The following is an 18,411-nucleotide window of genomic DNA, read 5'->3' as shown; positions in this document are numbered from 1 at the left end:
CTTTTTTTTTTTTTTTTGGTGATACTGGAGTTCCTGGAAGCCCTTCTACCTACAGGCTACACTCCCAGACCTATTTTATACTTTTTTTTTTTTTTAATTTGGAAACAGGTTCTCTTAAGCCAGCGTGGCTGGCTTAGAACCCACGCAATCCGCAATCCTCCTGTCTCCGCCTCCCAAGCGCAGGAATTACAAGCATGTGCTACCACGCCTGGCTAAAATAAAATATTCTATCTGAGAATAAAGTGTTAGTCATCTTTGCTCCTTGACTGAACACCAAAAGAAGATCTTTCTCATCTTGGCATAGTGGCACATGCCTGTAATCCCAGTACTTAGGAGGCTGAGACAGCAGGATCACAAATTTAGGGCTAATGCCTCCCAGTACTGGGATTACAGGTATGTACCCCTCACCTGGCCCTAGGCTTTTTTTTTTTTTTTTAACCATTACGTCTGGGTGCTTGTAACCATTTCATACTGGGTCCTTGAGAGGCTGAGACAGGAAGATTGCAGGTTCAAAGCCAGCCCCATAGCGAAGCTCTCAGAAACCTAGTAAGACCCTGTTTCCAAATAAATCAAAAATCAAGTTGGGCATTGTGGCACACACTTTTTTTTTTTTTTTTTTGGTGGTATTGGGGTTCCTGGAAGCCCTTCTACTTCCAGGCTACACTCCCAAACCTACTTTTATATTTTTATTTGGAAACAGGGTCTCTTAAGCCAGCGCGATCCTCCTGTCTCTGCCTCCCAAGGGCGGGAGATTACAAGCGTGCCCCACCACGCCCTGCATGGCACATACTTTTTTTTTTTTTTTTTTTGTGGCACTAGGGGTGGAACCCAGAGGCTTTCTACCTCCAGGCTATACTCCCAGACCTTTTTCATATTTTATTTGGAAACAGGGTCTCACTAAATTGCTGAAAGCCTCACTAAGTAGCTGAGGCTGGCTTCGAACCTGTGCGATCCTCCTGCCTCAGCCTCCCAAGCGCGGGGATTACAAGTGTGCACCACTACGCCCGGCTTTGACACACACTTTTAATCCCAGTACTTGGGAGGCTGAGACTCAAGGATTGCAGAGGTTTGAAGCCAGCCTTAACTACTTAATTAGGTTCTCAGCAATTTAGTGAGACCCTGTTTCAAAATGAAATATAAAATAGGAAGCCAGGCGTGGTGGCGCATGTTTGTAATCCCAGCGCTTGGGAGGCTGAGACAGGAGGATTGTCCAGATTCGAAGCCAGCCTCAGCCACTTAGTGAGTCCCTGTTTCCAAATAAAATGTAAAATACACCTGGGAGTGTAGCCCAGAGGTAGGAGGCCCCTGGGTTCCATCACAGTACCACAAAAAAATAAAATAAAATAAATAAATAAATATAAAAATAGGTCTGGGAGTGTAGCCCAAAGGTAGAAAGCCCCTGGGTTCCATCCTGAGAACCATAAAAATAAAAATAAAAATAAAAATAAAAAATCGGGCTGGGGGCATAGCTTGGAGGTAGAGGCAATAAATAAGTAAATAAGTACATAAATAAAGATTTTATTTTGAGATAGAGTCTTGCTAAATTGTCTAGGCTGGCCTCAAACTTGTCATTCTCCTCAGCCATCCCCAGTAGCTGACATTACAGGCATACACCACCTTGCCAGGCAGCACAGCAGCTGTAATAGTAATTGCCCAACTGGGTGTGGTGTGTACGCCTGTAATCTCAGTACTTGAGAGGCTGAGACAGGAAGATTGCAGGTTCCAGGCCAGCCTCAGCAATTTTTGTGTGGGGGGGAGGGGGTACTGGGGATAGAACCCAGGGTATTGTACCTCGGAGCTAAACCCCCAGCCCTGTTTTTATTCTTTATTTTGAAAAGGGGTCTTACTAAGTTGCAGAGGGCCTCAATAAGTAGCTGAAGCCACACACAGCTCCGCCTGAGCATTTAGCAACACCTTCAGCAACTCAGCAAGACCCTGTTTCAAAATAAAAAATAGACGGGCGTGGTGGTGCCTGCTTGTAATCCCAGCACTTGGGAGGCTGAGACAGGAGGATCACACAGGTTCGAAGCCAGCCTCAGCTACTTAGTGAGGCTCTCAGCAACTTAGTGAGACCCTGTTTCCAAATAAAATATAAACTAGGTCTAGGAGTGTAGCCCGGAGGTAGAAAGCCGCTGGGTTCCACCCCCAGTACCACCAAAGTAAATAAATAAATAAATAAATAAATAAATAAATAAATAAATAACCAACACTAGCCAGGTATGGTGGCATATGCTTATAATCTCAGTACTTGGGAATCTGAAACAGGAGGATCTCAGATTTGCAGCCAACCTCACCTATTTAGTGAGGCCTTCTGCAATTTAGTGAGAACCCATCTCAAAGTAAAAAATAAAAAATAGGGCTAGGATGTAGATCAGAGGTAGAATGCCCCAGAGTTCAATCCCCAGTAACATACACACATTAAGTAAATAAATACATACATAAGTAAATACATAAATAAAATAAAATTTGGGGGTTTTTCTTTGTGGTATTGGGGATTAAACCCAGAGGCACTCTACCATTGAGTTACATCCCCAGCCTGCCTGATTTTTTTTTTTTTTTTGCGGGTCTCAGGATGGAACCCCGGGGTACTCTACTTCTGAGGTACACCTCCAGCCCTAATTCTTTATTCTTTATTTTGAAACAGGGTCTCACTGAGTTGCGAAGGGCCTCACTAAGTAGCTGAGGCTGTCCGTGAACCGCGATCCTCTTGTCCCAGCTTCCCAAATGCTGGGATTACAAGCGTGTACCACCACGCCCAGCTCCAGCCTGATTTTAATTTTAATTTTTATTTGGAAAAAGTGTCTTGCTAGGTTCCTGAGGGCCTCTCTGAGTTGCCAAGGCCAGCTTTGAACTTGTGATCTTCCTGTCATAGTCTCTGAAGTACTGGGATTACATGCGTGTGCCACCTCGTCCAGATATAGTCTATTTTTAAGAAAAATTCTGCAGGAATTGATGCACGGTGAGTGCTGAGGACCTCTATCTGGGAATGAGGATGAAAGAGTTTTCCTCCTATGAATAAAACAGCAAATTTTTGATGATACAGAATCTTCCTTGTTAGGTTAATTCACTTTATAACCTGGTAAGACCCCAGGTCTACTTCTCAGACTAAATTTAATTTCAAATGCTCTCTTTTCCTCTGAGATGGAAGAAAGGTGCAAATAAGACTCTCCTACTTTTTCAGTGCATTATGCTTATGCGGTGCGGAATGTCACCTTACCGAAGTTCCTCAGCCTTCTGAGCACACGCCAGGGAGCTTGTGCATTCGAAATGCTCATACTTGGGCCCCATCTTCTCAGGAGACGTGGGTGGTTCCTCCACCTGCACAGTATTGTTGGCCGTTATGTGGGCGCTGTTAGGCATACACAGACCAACGGGCTCAGTCAAAATCACGACTTTACTGAAAGGAATTTTACTGTTAGCATTAGGAACATTAGCCGGGCGTGGTGGCGCACGCTTGTAATCCCAGCATTTGGGAGGCTGAGATAGGAGGATCTGGGTTCACAGACAGCAACATAGTGAGGCCTTTTGCAACTCACTGAGACCCAGTTTCAAAATAAAGAATAAAAAAAGGGTTGGGGGTGTCCCTCAAAGGTAAAATGCCCCTGAGTTCCATCCTCAGTAACTAAAAAAAAAAAAAAAAGAAAGAAATTAGGAGCATTAAGCCTGGCGTGGTGGTGCAGTACTTGGGAGGCTGAGACAAGAGAATCAAAAGTTTGAGGACAGCCTCAGCAAGTAGTGAGATTCTCAAAAAAAATCTAATGAGACCTTGTTTCTTTCTTTTCTTTTCTTTTCTTGTGTGTGTATGTGTGTGGGTCTGGGGATGCAACCCAGAGGCATCTGACCTCCGAGCTACACCCTCTGCCCTATTTTTTATTCTTTATTTTGAAACAGGGCCTCACTAAGTAGCTGAGGCTGGCCGTGAACCGCGATCCTCAGGTCTCAGCCTCCCGAATGCTGGGATTATAAACGTGCGCCACCAAGCCCGGCAACCCCTGCCCTATTTTTTATTCTTTATTTGGAAACAAGGCCTCACTAAGTAGCTATGGCTTGAACCGCGATCCTCAGGTCACAGCCTTGGAATGATGGGATTACAAGCCTGCGCCACCACACCAGGTTTGAGACCTTATTTCAAAATAAAATTGAAGGCCGGACGTGGTGGCGCACGCTTGTAATCCCCGCGCTTGGGAGGCGGAGACAGGAGGATCGCGCAGGTTCGAAGCCAGCCGTGCTGGCGTAAGAGACCCTGTTTCAGAAATATAAACTAAGTCTGGGAGTGTAGCCCGGAGGTAGAAGGGCTTCCAGGAACCCCAGTACCAACAAAAAAAAAAAATAATAATAAAAATAAAAATAAAATAAAATAAAATAAAATTGAAGCCGGGCGTGGTGGCACATGCTTGTAATCCCAGCATTCGGGAGGCTGAGCCTTGAAGGATCGCGGTTTGCGGACAGCCTCAGCTACTTAGTGAGGCCCTCCACAACTCAGTAAGACCCTGTTTCAAAATAAAGAATTAAAAAATTGGGCAGGGGGTATACCTCGGAGGTTAAATGCCTCTGGGTTCCATCCCCAGACCCGCAAAAATAAATAAATAAATAAATAAATAAATAAATAAATAAATAAATAAATAAAATTTAGCCAGGCATGGTTATCCCCTTCTGGGAGGTGGAGACAGGATCGTGCTGGTTCGAAGCTAGCCTCCCTGGCTTAAGAGACCCTGTTTCCAAATAAAAAGATAAAATAGGTCTGGGAGTGTAGCCCAGAGGTAGAAGGGTTTCCAGGAACCCCAGTACCACCAAAAAATAAATCAGTAAAAAATAAAATTGAGGTCAGCCGGGCATGGTGGCCCACACTTGTAATACCAACACTTGGGAGGCTGAGACAGGAGGATCGCACAGGTTCGAAGCCAGCCTTAGTGACTTACTGAGGCTCTCAGCAACTTAGTGAGATCCTGTTTCCAAATAAAGTATAAAATAGGTCTTGGAGTATATCCCGGAGGTAGAAAAGCTCCTGGGTTCCACCCCCAGTACCACCAAAATATAAACAAATAAATAAAATAAAATAAAATTGAGGTCTGAAGCCGGGGGTGGTGGCGCAGGCTTGTTATCCCATGGGAGGCTAAGACCGGAGGATCGCGGTTCACGGCCAGCCTCAGCTACTTAGTGAGGCCCTCCACAACTTAGTGAGACCCTGTTTCAGAATAAATAATAAGGCAGGGGGTGTAGCTCAAAGATAGAATGCCCCTAGGTTCCATCCCCAGACCCACAAAAAAAAAAAAAAAAAGACCCTGTTTCAAAATAAATAATAAAGCCGGGTGTGGTGGCGCATTCTTGTAATCCCAGATCTTGGGAGGCTGAGACAAGAGGATCACACAGGTTCGAAACCAGCCTTAGCTATTTAGTGAGGTTCTCAGCAACTTAGTGAGACCCTGTTTCCAAATAAATCATAAAATAGGAAGCCGGGCGTGGTGGTGCACACTTGTAATCCCAGCACTTGCGAGGCTGAGACAGGAGGATCGCACAGGTTTGAAGCCAGCCTCAGCTACTGAGTGAGGCTCTCAGCAACTTAGTGAAACCCTGTTTCCAAATAAAATATAAAATAGGGCTGGGGTGTAGCTGGGAGATAGAAAGCCCCTGGGTTCTACTCCCAAGTACCACACACACAGAAAAAGAAAATAGAAAAAATTGGTCTGGGGGTGTAGCTCAGAGGTAGAATGCCCCTGGGTTCAATCATAGAACATCTGCCTAGCAAGTGCAAAGGCCTGGGTTGAAGTCCCAGCACAGAAAAAACAAAAATAAAATAAGAGCTGGGTGTGGTGGTACATACTTGTAATTCTAGTACTTGGGAGGCTGAGACAGGAGGTTCACAGGTCCAAAACCAGCCTGACAGCGTAGTGAGGCCCTTTCCAACTTAGTGAGACATTGTTTCTAAATAAAATATAAATAAATAGGTCTGGGGGCTTAGCTCTGAGTAGAAGGCCCCCTGGGTTTCATCCCCAGTACCATATAAATAAATAAACAAAAGTAGGGCTGAAGGTGTAGCTATGAGGTGGAATGCCCCTGGTTCACTCTGCAGTATAAATAAATAAATGAATAAATAGAAAAGGCCCTTTCTTTTCCTTTCCTCAGAGAACAGAGAAATTGTTTTATTTTTCTATTCTTTGTGTCTGTATGTGTGTTTGAGTGTGGTACTGGGATTGAACTCAGGGGCATTCTGCCTCTGAGCTACATTCTGAGCCCTTTTTTAATTTGAAACAGGGTTTCACTAGGTTGCAGAGGGCCTCACAAAATTGCTGAGGCTGGTCTCGAACCTGCAGTCTTCCTTTGTCAGCCTCCCAAGTACTGGGATTACAAACTTGTGTCACCATGCCCAGATATTGTTTTCCACTTTTCTTTTTCTTTTTTTGGTGGTACTGGGGATGGAACCCAGGGGCCTTCTACCTCCGGGCTACACTCCCAGACCTATTTTACATTTTTATTTGGAAACAGGGTCTCTTAAGCCAGCCTCTGGCTTCGAACCTTCGCGAACCTCCTGCTCAGCCTCCCAAGCGCGAGGATTACAAGCGTGTGCCACCATGCCCGGCTGTTTTCTACTTTTAACCCTGATGGAATCTGACCTAGAGTTGGCTTTCGTGTTTATGGGGAAATCAGCCACATTCAGTGTTTAAGTCACTTGGTATTTCTGACTACAGCTGCAGGGGCAATGGTGTGATAAATGCAGAGGACTTACAGCTCTCCGGGCTCACTGCTGACTTCCACTCCAGGGTTTCCATTTGTCACAGGCTCCTTGAATGCGGGAGGGGCGGTGTAGCTGGGCCTGTCCCTGGGCCCTGAAAGTGTAGACAGAAGATCCACACACTGTGGGGGCGTGGGGTTTATAATCCCAGTTCTTGGGAGGCTGAGACAGGAGGATTACAGATTGAAGGACAGCCTCAGGAGGTAGTGAAACTCCCATCAACCTAGCAAGACCCTGTTTCAAAATAAAACTAAAACAGGCCTGGAAGCTGGGCTCGGTGGGGCACGCTTGCAATCCCAGTGTTCGGGAGGCTGAGACCGGAGGATAGTGATTCTTGGAAGCCTTAGCTATTTTTAGTGAGGCCCTCTATAACTTAGTGAGACTCTGTTTCAAAATAAAGAATAAAAAATATGGCAGGGGGTGTAGCTCGGAGGTCAGATGCCCCTGGGTTCCATCCCCAGATCAACAGTAAATAAATAAATAAAAAACAGGCTTGGGGGTATAGATTGGAAGTAGAATGCCCTTGGGCTCAATCCCCAGTACCACAAATAATAATAATGATAATAATAATAAAAAAGGGGTTGGGGTGTAGTTTGGAGTAGAATGCCCTAGGGTTCAATCTTCTGTGTGTGTGTGTGTGTGTGAGAGAGAGAGAGAGAGAGAGAGAGAGAGAGAGAGAGAGAGAGAGAGAGAGAGAGAGAAAGAGAACCAGGTGCAGTGACACAGATTTGTAACCCCAGTACTTGGAAGGCTGAGACAGGAGGATCACAGGTTTGCAGCCAGCCACAGCAACTTGGGTTCCAAACATAAGAATAAAACATGCCTGGTGTTATAACTTGTAAGTAGAATGCCCCTAGATTCCATCCCCAGTACTACAGAGAGAGAGAGAGAGAGAGAGAGAGAGAGAGAGAGAGAGAGAGAGAGAGAGAAGGAGGAGGAGGAGGAGGAGGGGAGGGGGAGGGGGAGGAGGAGGGGAGGGGGAGGAGGAGGGGAGGGGGAGGGGAGGAGGGGGAGGAGGGGGGAGGAGGAGGGGGAGGAGGAGGGGGAGGAGGGGGAATGAGAATTTAAATAAAATATCAACAGTAGATTTCCTTCACGCAGACTCATTCACCCCTGCTGTAGATCCATGGAAATGAGGTGTCTTCACTCTGGATATTCATGGATATTCAGTGTTGGGTTTCACAGCAGCCAGAAAAAAGGCTCAGCCTCAGTCATTTGGTAGAGGAAAAGAAGAAACCACACTGGTCCTTTGTAGCTGACTGCTAGGCCTGGACCTCAGGAATGGGCATTGGGAATCTAAGCCCAAATGTTTTTTTCTTTCTTTTCTTTTCTTTTTTTCTCCTTTTTTTAGATGGTGCTGGGAATTGAACCCAGGGCATTCTACCTCCCAGTTATACCCCGAGCTCTATTTTTTTATTTATTTTTATTTATTTATTTATTTATTTTTAGGTACTGAGGATGGAGGGAGCATTGTACCTCCGAGCTACACTCCCAGCCCTATATTTTCTTTTTTTTTTTTTTTTTTGCAGGTATAGGGGTGGAACCCAGGGGCATTCGACCTCTGAGCTACAACCCCTGCCCTATTTTTTATTCTTTATTTTTTTTTGGGGGGGGTGGTACTGGGGTCCCTTCTACCTTCGGGGTACACTCCCAGACCTATTTTATATTTTTATTTGGAAACAGGGTCTCTTTAGCCAGCGAAGCTGGCTTCGAACCTGCATGATCCTCCTGTCTCTGCCTACCAGGCACAGGAATTACAAGCGTGCGCCACCGAGCCGGGCCTTTATTCTTTATTTTGAAACCGGGTCTCACGGAGTTGCAGAGGGCCTCACTAAGTAGCTGAGGCTGTCCGCGAACCGCGATCCTCCGGTCTCAGCCTCCCGAATGCTAGGATTACGGTGCACCACCACGCCCGGCCTATATTTTCGATCTTTACTTGTGAAACAGGGTCTCACTGAGTTGTGAAGGGCCTCAGTAAGTAGCTGAGGCTGTCCGGGAACCCCCATCTTCCACTCTCAGTACCCAAATTCTGGGATACAACCAGCATTTTTTATTCTTTAACTTTGAAAAAGGGTCTCACTAAGTTGTGAAGGATCTCACTAAGTAGCTGAGGCTGTCCAAGAACCTGTGATCCTCCAGTCTCAGCCTTCCAAGGACTGGGATTACAAGCATATGCCACCACACCCGGCTTTTGAGATTTTTTTTTCCCCCCTGTACTGGGGATTGAACCTAGGACAGTCTACCTCCGAGCTGTACCCAAAGCCCTATTTTTCATTTTTGTTATGAAACATTGTCTACGTTGATGACTCAGTACTTCCTGTGACTGTCCTCGAAAAAAAGATACTTCCTGTTTCAGCCTCCCAAATACTGGGATTAAAAACGAGAGCCACGGGGTGGTGGCATATGCTTGTAATCCCTGAGTTTGGGAGGCGGAGACAGGAAGATGATCACACAGGTTCGGAGCCAACCCTGTTTCCAAATAAAAAGATAAAATAGGTCTGGGAGTGTAACCAGGAGGTAGAAGGGTTTCCAGGAACCCCAGTACCACCAAAAAAAAAAAAAAAAAAAGCGAGGGCCACTACACTCAGCTTTTTAACTATTTATTTTGAAACAGGGTCTCAAATTTGCGGACGGCCTCAGTAGCTGGGGCTGTCCTAGAACCTGCGATCCTCTAGTCTGGGCCTCCCAAGTAAAGGGATTACTAGCGTGTCCTACCACACCCAGCTAGCCCCGAGATATTTTGTGCGAATTCTATGTGTGTGTGTGCGCGTGTGTGCGTGTGTGTGTGTTTTGAGGGAGAGCATGGACTTAGGTTTGACCTGGGTTTCAAAGGAGTCCACTTCCACCGGGCGTGGTGGCGCACGCTTGTCATCCCCGCGCTTGGGAGGCAGAGACAGGAGGATCGCGCAGGTTCGAAGCCAGCCGTGCGTGCTGGTTTAGGAGACCCTGTTTCCAAATAAAAATGTAAAAATAGGTCTGGGAGTGTATCCCGGAGTAGAAGGGCTTCCAGGAACCCCAGTACCAAACAAACAAAGAGTCCACTTCCCCAGAAGGCTAAGCAGCGAGCTCCAGAGGCACAGGGTTCTGGAAACCCTGATTCTCCAGCCACCGAGCCTGAGCAGAGGGCCCACGCACGCCGGAGCAGGACCACAGCTTCCTCTGCATCTCTTCTCGAGCTCCGCAGACCTTTCCTATTGGAAACTGTGTGCGTGTGTTGCTGCTGCTGCGGGGGGAGCCGGCTTTGGGCATGCTAGGCAGGCGCCCTACCCCTCAACTCTTATCTCCAGCCCTGAACTGAGGTTTTTAAACCTGACATCCCCCTCGGGAAAAAGAGATTTTAGGGAGGTCTAGGAAGTCGAGGCAGAACAAAGGAACAAGATGGGGTAGCGGACGGCACACAGAAGGGCGGAGACCGTGGCGGGCAGTGGACCCCCCCCCCTCGCCGGTCCCGGGGCGCCGCCCCACCCTCACCCTGGGGCCTCGGCCGGCCCGGGCCCGCGGAGCGCAGCTGCGGACGCCCGCTGGGGGCGCGGGCGGGGGCCGGGGCGGGGGCCGGGGCGGGGGGCGGCGTGGGCTCCCTGCGGGCGGCGGGGGCGGGGCGCGGCGCGGGGGGCGGGGCGCGGCGCGGCGCGGGGCGCGGGGCGGGGCGACGGGCTGGGGGCGGGGCGAGGGACCGGGGGCGCGGGGGGCGCCGCCCGCCGGGTTCGGACTTCGGCCTCCCGGCCGCCCGCAGCTCCCGGCCCGCGGCGGCGAATCCGAGTAAGGTCGCGCTCAGCCTGTGGCAAGAGAGAAGGCGGGTTCCTCTTGGGTTTCTACAGCTTTAGTGACGAGGCGTCGATCGTGATACGAATAGATCGACCGTGGCTCAGAAATCACACCAAAACGGTTCTCCGTCCCCGGGCGACACCGTGGTGTCCATCCCTCCGCTACGGTGATCACGCACACATCTTAGTAAACGGAATCGGGAGGTCTTTCCCCAATGTATTTGCATATATATTTATTTTAGAATTGTATATTTATTTCCATACCGATTTATAGCCACAAAAGAAACAGAAAGTACCAATTTAAAAGAGCGGTAATGGGCTGGCGGGGGAGGGCGCGCCAAGTGCTGTGTGCATATAGGTCACTGACAACAGGATTTACATTATGATGTGATACTACAATGCACGAATAAAAACGATAAATATAAGTAAAGTTAATTAGTTTAGCAGTGCTGGGGGTTGAACTCAGGGATGTTCTATCACAGAGCTCTGTCCTCTTCCTCCCTCCCTCCCTTCTTTCCTTCTTTGTTCCTTTTCTTTCATGACACTGAAGAGGGAGCCCAGGTGCATTCTATCTCTGAGCTACACCCCTAGGCCTTTTTATAAACTATTTATGTATGTATTTCTGTATGTATTTATTAAATTTATGTATTTATTTAGGTGGTACTGGGGATGAAACCCAGGGGGATTCTACCTCTGAGCAACATCCCAGATCTTTTATTATTTTTTTAAATTTATTTTTAATTTATTTATTTATTTATTTTTGCGGGTCTGGGGATTGAATCCAGAGGCATTTGACCTCCGAGCTACACCCCCTGCCCAACTTTTTATTCTTTATTTTGAAACAGGGTCTCACTGAGGTGCGAAGGGCCTCTCTAAGTAGCTGAGGCTGTCCACAAACCATGATCCTCCGGTCTCAGCCTCCCAAATGCTGGGATTACAAGCGTGTGCCACCGCCCGGCTTTATTTTATTTGAAAACTGCGTCTAACTGAGTTGCAAAGGGCTTCACTATGTAGCTGAGGCTGTCTGTGAACTAGACAGGGCCTCACTAATTTGCAGAAGGCCTGGCAAATTTGCTGAAAAACCTGTGATCCTCCTGTCTCAGCCTCCCAAGTACTGGAATTATAGGTGTGCACCACCATACTTGGCTCCTTTTTATTTTTTATTTTGAGAAACGGACCTGTTAAGTTGCCCAGGCTGATCTTGATTTTTTTTTTCCCCTGGTACTGGGGATGGAACCCTGGGGCATCTACATCTACCTCCGAGCTACACCTACAGCCCTATTTTTTATTCTTTATTTTGAAACAGGGTCTCACTGAGCTGCAAAGGGCCTCACTAAATTGTAGTAGCCTCTCTAAATTGCTGAGGCTGGCCAAAAAACTGTGATCCTCCTGTCTTAGCCTCTCAAGTACTAGATTACAAGTGTGTGCCACCACACCTGGCATGTAGGAAGTCAAAAGAATGAAACCCTAATCAGATAGAACTGTGGCCTTACAATAAGAGAAGGAAAAATCTGGGCCTGGTGGTGTATGTCTATAATCCCATAGATTTGGGAGGCTGAGACAGTAAGATCACAGGTTCAAGGACAGCTTCAACAAGTAGCAAGCCTCTCATCAACTTTGCAATACCCCATTTCAAAATAAAAATAGGATGCCGGGCATGGTGGCCCACGCTTGTAATCCCCACGCTTGGGAGGCAGAGACAGGAGAGCCTCGCTGGTTTAAGAAACCCTGTTTCTAAATAAAAATATAAAAAATAGCTCTGGGAGTGTAGCCCAGAGATAGAAGGACTTCCAGGAACCCCAGGACCACAAAATAAGTAAATAAATAAATAAATAAATAAATAAATAATTTAAAAAAACAAAATAAAAATAGGAGCTAGGCATGGTGGTTCACGCTTATAATCCCAGCTTTTGGAAGGCTGAGACAGGAGGATTGTGGTTCATGGATAGCCTCAGCTACTTAGTGAGGCCCCTTGCAACTCAGTGAGACCCTGTTTCAAAATAAAGAATAAAAAATAAGGCTGGGAGTGTCACTAGAAGAATGCCCCGGGTTCCATAAAAAAAAAAAAAAAAAAAAAAGGAAAGCCAGGCGTGGTGGCACACACTTGTAATGCCAGAGCTTGGGAAGATGAGACAGGAGGATGTTGCAGGTTCGGAAGCCAGCCCCAGCTACTTAGTGAGACTCAGCAACTTAGTGAGACCCTGTTTCCAAATAAATTATAAAATAGGGCTGGAGGTGTAGCCCGGAGATATAATGCCTCTGGGTTCCATCCCCAGTACCACACACACAAAAAAAAGTGAGATTTTCATCAACCTAACGAGGCCCTGTTTTAAAATAAAATAGGGATGGGGATGTATTTCAGAGATAGAATACTCCTGGGTTCAATCACCAGTACCACACACACACACAAAAAAAAATCAGTGAAAGAAGGAAAGTTTCCTGTCTACCTCTCTACCAAGTGATGCCACAACAAAAAGAGTTTGCAAGCTAGGAAGGCGGTCTGCATCATGTTGGTACCCTGATCTAGCTTTTAGAACTGTGAGAACCTGGGCATGTAATCTCGGTACTTGGGAGGATGAGACAGAAGGATCCAGGTTCGAGGCCAGCCTCATCTACTTAATGAGGCCCCCTGCAATTTAGTGAGACTCTGCTTCAAAATAAAGAATAATGCTGAGCCAGGTAGGTGGCACAGGCTTGTAATCCCAGCAGTTGGGAGGCAGAGACAGGAGGATCATGGTTTGTAGCCAGCATCAGCTACTTAGTAAGGCCTTTGCAACTCAGTGAGATTCTGTTTCAAAATAAAGAATAAAAAACTAGGGCTGGGGGTGTCACTCAGGAGTAGAATGTCCCTGGGTTCCATTCCCAGTACCAGAAAAAATATATAATATATATATATATTTAGATATATATTTATATTTATTTATATATTTTATATATACTATATATAATAAATTACTAGAAATAGAATTGCTGAGTCAATACAAATGTTCTTTGTTTTTTATTTTGAGACATGATTCATTAAGTTAATGACAGTCTTCCTAAATACTGAGGCTGTCCGCGAACCTATGATCCCCTGTCTCTGCCTCTCAAGTACTGGGATTACAGACATGAACCACTGTTCTGGTTTATTACTTTAAATTTTTTAGAGCCGGGCGTGGTGGCGCACGCTTGTAATCCCAGCATTCGGGAGGCTGAGACCTGGAGGATCATGGTTCGCGGACAGCCTCAGGTACTTAGTGAGGCCCTCTGCAACTCAGTGAGACCTGGTTTCAAAATAAAGAATAAAAAATAGGGCAGGGGATATAGCTCAGAGGTCAAATGCCCCTGGGTTCCATCCCCAGACCCGCAAAAAAAAAAAAAAATAAATAAATAAATAAATAAATTTTTTAATGAAGCCGGGCGTGGTGGCGCATGCTTGCAATCCCCGCGCTTGGGAGGTGGAGGAGACAGGAGGATCGCGCAGGTTCGAAGCTACCCTCGCTAGTTTAAGAGACCCTGTTTCCAAACACAAATATAAAAAAATAGGTCTGGGAGTGTAGCCTGGAGGTAGAAGGGATTCCAGGAACCCCAGTACCACATTAATAATAATAATAATAATAATAATAATAATAATAATAATGAAGCTGGGCATGGCAGTTAGGCCCTTGCAACATAGTGAGACCCTGTTTCAAAATAAAGAATAAAAAATAGGTTTGGGAAAGCAGTTCAGAGGTAGAATGCCCCTAGGTTCAATCCCCAGTACAATAATTAATAATATCAACAACAATTTAAGAAAAACTATATATACCTTTTGATTTCATGCTTTTGCTTCCAGAAGAGCTCCTTCACCAGCATGTGCTCCTCACGAAGTTGAAACAGACTTTCCTGCAGTTCCTGCCGGCTCATCCTGCCTGAGGGTGGTAGAGATTTCATATTCTTACCTGAAGTCCTGAAAGAATGTAATTTGAAAAAAATTGCATTTTGTGTGTGGTACCGAGGATTAAACCCAGAGAAACTTCCTCCGAGCTGCACCTGCAGCCTGATTTTATTTATTTATTTATTTATTTATTTATTTATTTATTTATTTTAATAGAGTCTCACTAGGTTGAAAGTCTCACGACTTGCTGAGGCTGTCTTCAAACACATGATCTTCCTGTTTCAGCCTTCCGACTACTGGGATTACAAGTGTGTTCCAAGCCTGGCAAGTGGCACACACTTATAATCTCAGTACTTGGGAAGCTGAGACAGAAGGATCACAAGTTCGAAGCCAGCCTCAGTTACTAGTGAAGCTCTCAGCAACTTAGTGAGACCCTGTTTCCAAATAAAATATAAAATAGAACCAGGCATGGTAGCGTACGCTTGTAATCCCAGCATTCAGGAGGCTGAGACCTGAGGATTACGGTTCGCGGACAGCCTCAGCTACTTAGTGAGGCCATCTGCAACTCAGTGAGACCCAGTTTCAAAATAAAGAATAAAAAAATAGGGCAGGGGGTATAGCTCGGAGTCAAATGCCCCTGGGTTCCATCCCCAGACCCGCAAAAATAAATACATAAAAATAAAATATAAAATAGGCCTGGAAGTATAGCCTGGAGGTAGAAAGCCCCTGGGTTTCATCACCAGTACCACAAAATAAAATAAATAAATAAATAAATAAATAAATAAATAAATAAATAGAATTAAAAATATGGCTGGGGGCGTAGCTCAGAGGTAGAATGCCCCTGAGTTCCATCTCTAGTACCACGATCCTCCTATCTCAGTCTCCCAAGTACTGGCATTACAAGCTTGTGCCTCCATGCCTGAATTTATTCTTCTCTTTCCTTTCTTTCTTTCCATCTTTCTTTCTTTCTACCTTTGTTTCATGTTCTTTTGTTTTGTTTTGGGATACTAGGGATTGAACCCAGGGACATTAAGTCTCCGAGCTACACCCCCTGCCTTGTATTTCCATTATTTTAAACAGGGTCTCACTAAGTTGCAGAGGGCCTCACTAAATAGCTGAGGCTGTCCGCGAACAGTGATCCTCGGGTCTCAGCCTCCAAAATGCTAGGATTACAAGCGTGCACCAACCACGCCGGCTCCCCACCCCTATTTTTATTTTATTTTATTTTATTTTTTGCAGTACTGGGGATGGAACCCAGGGGCATTCTACCTCCGAGCTATACCCCTAGCCCTATTTTTTATTCTTTATTTTGAAACAGAGTCTCATTAAGTTGCAGAGGGCCTCACTAAGTAGCTGAGGCTGTCTGCCTGCGAACCAGGATCCTTCGGTATCAGCTTCCGGAATGCTGGGATTGCAAGTGTGTGCCACCATGCCTGGCTTATTGAACCCAGGGGCATTCTACCTCTGAACTATGCCCCCATCCCTTTTTTTTTATTCTTTATTTTGAAACAGGGTCTCACTGAGTTGCAAATGACCTTACTAAGTAGCTGAGGCTGTCAACGAACTAGATCCTCCTATCTTAGCCTCCCAAATGCTGGGATTACAAGTGTGCACCTGGCTGTAAGACCCTGTTTTAACAAATAAAAATAAAATAGAAAGCTGGACATGGTGTCCCATGCTTGCAATCCCAGCATTTGGGAGGCTAAGACAGGAGGATCTCAGTTCATGGACAGCCTCAGCTACTCAGTGACACCCTTTGCAATTCAATAAGACCCTATTTCAAAATAAAGAATAAAAAATAGGGTTGGGGGCGTAGCTCAGAGGTAGAATACACCTGGGTTCCATCCCCAGTTCTAAAAAAAAAAAAAAATTGGTCTGAAGGTATAGCCTAGAGGTAGAGGCCCCTGGGTTCCATACCCCTCCATTCCCTTCCACACAAACTTTTATGTGCATATAAGTAACTACATTGTTTAAAATATACAAAAATTAAAAAAAATACCCAAAATCTAAATGAGGATGGATATAGAAACAAAATGCAATTAGCCAATACAAGAACATTATTTGTCAGAAAAAGCATCGGAGTGGAGCTGGGTCCCAGGGGTGGAAGGACGCCTATAGCCCTCCCATTATTTGGGAGGCTAAGACAAGAAGCATGCAGGTTCAAGACCAGCTTCAGCAATTTAGACAGACTCTAACCTAGAGACACCCTGTTTCCAAACAAAGAATAAAAGGGCTAGGAGTAACTATGCATGGTGGCACATGCTTGTAATCTCAGTTCTTGGGAGGCTGAAACAGGAGGGTCACAGGTTTGAAACCAACCTCAACAACTTGGTGAGGCTCCTGGCAATTTGGTGAGAACCTATTTTCAAACAAAAACTTAAAACATGAGCTGGGGGTGTGGGTGCACGCTTGTAATCCCATCATTTGGGAGGCTGAGACTGGAGGATCGCGGTTCACGGACAGCCTCAGCTACTTAGTGAGGCCTCCGCAACTCAGTGAGACCCTGTTTCAAAGTAAAGAATAAAAAATAGGGCAGGGGGTGTAGCTCTGAAGTTGAATGCTCCTGGGGTCCATCTCCAGACCCTCAAAAGAAAAGAAAAGACCAATTAACATTAATTAAGCTACAATATTAATGAGCTTTCAAAACATCATGGGGGTGAATGTCTGTAATCCCAGTATTTAGGAAGCTGAGTCAGAATGATCCCAAGTTCCAAGCTGCCTCAGCAATTTAATAAGATGTTTCAAAACAAAAAAAGGCGGACATGGCACTTGGGAGGCTAAGACAGAAGGACTGCATATTGGAGAACAGCCTCAGAAAATAGAAACCCTCGCTTCCTCTTCCTGTAAGCGGCCTGAGGTGATCTGTGAAAATGGTTTGCTACTCTCTTGACCAGAAAACCCCACAAAATCATGCAAATCAAGAGGTTCAAATCTACGTGTTCATTTTAAGAACTCCCGTGAAACTGCCCAGGCCATCAAGGGTATGCAGATCCGAAAAGCCACCAAGTATCTGAGAGATGTCACTTTATAGAATCAGTGTGTGTCATTCCGGCCTTACAACGGTGGAGTTGGTAGGTGTGCCCAGGCCAAAGAGTGGGGTTGGACACCAGGTCGGTGGCCCAAAAAGAGTTCAGAATTTTTGCTGCACATGCTTAAAAATGCAGAAAGCAATGCTGAACTTAAGGACTTAGATGTTGATTCTCTGGTCATCAAACACATCCAGGTGAACAAAGCCCCTAAGATACGTCGCCGAACATACAGAGCTCATGGTAGATTAACCCGTACGTGAGCTCCCCGGCCACACTGAGATGAGTCTCACTGAGAAGGAGCAAACTGTTCCTAAACCAGAAGAGGAGGCTGCACAGAAGAAAAAGATATCGCAGAAGAAACTGAAGAAACAAAAATGAATGGCACGGGAATAAATTCAGCATAGAATAAATTAAAAGTAAAAAAAAAAAAAGAAGAGACACTCTCGCCGGGCGTGGTGGCTCACCTTTGTAATCCCAGCGCTTGGGAGGCTGAGACAGGAGGATCGCACAGGTTCGAAGCCAGCCTCAGCTACTTAGTGAGGCTCTCAGCAACTTAGTGAGACCCTGTTTCCAAATAAAGTATAAAATAGGTCTGGGAGTATAGCCCAGAGGTAGAAAAGCCCCTGGGTTCCACCCCCAGTACCACCAATAAATAAATAAATAAATAAATAATAATTATAGAAGGAAAAAAAGAGAAAAAAATAGAAATTCCTTTCAACTCAGTGAGACCCGGTTTCAAAATAAAGAATAAAAAAATAGGGCTGGGGTGTAGCTCAGAGGTAGAACACCCTTGGGTTCAATCCCCAGTCTCTCTCACACACACACACACACACACACACACACACACACACATGCACACACTCACGCGTACTACGTGAGCAGAGTGTAGCTCTTAGGTAGAATGTCCCTGGGCTCAATTCCCAGTACCATAAAAGAAAAACAGTCGGGGGCGGGGGCTGAGGGCGGGTGGAGGTAGAGCACAGGGAAGAAGGTGACAGAAAGGACTTGGCTATGTTGTGTCTGTCACCTGGG

The 18,411-nt window shown here is 45.8% G+C and overlaps 1 protein-coding gene and 1 pseudogene across 2 annotated transcripts in view; one reads left to right on the top strand and one right to left on the bottom strand.

The window, feature by feature from the left end:
- RPGRIP1 (RPGR interacting protein 1) overlaps nt 1-14,379 on the bottom strand; it is a gene marked incomplete at both ends in the record, with an annotated part of 59,930 nt that extends 45,551 nt beyond the window's left edge. Inside the window, 3 exons of the mRNA XM_080707082.1 lie at nt 3,218-3,397; nt 10,405-10,506; nt 14,282-14,379. Coding sequence (XP_080563208.1) covers nt 3,218-3,397; nt 10,405-10,506; nt 14,282-14,379 — 380 coding nt within the window. The remainder of the gene's footprint in view (nt 1-3,217; nt 3,398-10,404; nt 10,507-14,281) is intronic.
- Nucleotides 14,380-17,220: 2,841 nt separating this feature from the next.
- On the top strand, nt 17,221-17,772 carry LOC308271129 (large ribosomal subunit protein uL22-like; annotated as a pseudogene). Its single transcript has one exon. The product of its transcript is annotated as a large ribosomal subunit protein uL22-like (transcript).
- The last annotated feature ends 639 nt before the right edge of the window (nt 17,773-18,411 follow it).

Source organism: Muscardinus avellanarius, assembly GCF_963383645.1.
Source record: "Muscardinus avellanarius genome assembly, chromosome: 12".
NCBI lineage: Eukaryota > Metazoa > Chordata > Mammalia > Rodentia > Gliridae > Muscardinus > Muscardinus avellanarius.
This window is presented reverse-complemented; position numbering and strand designations above follow the sequence as displayed.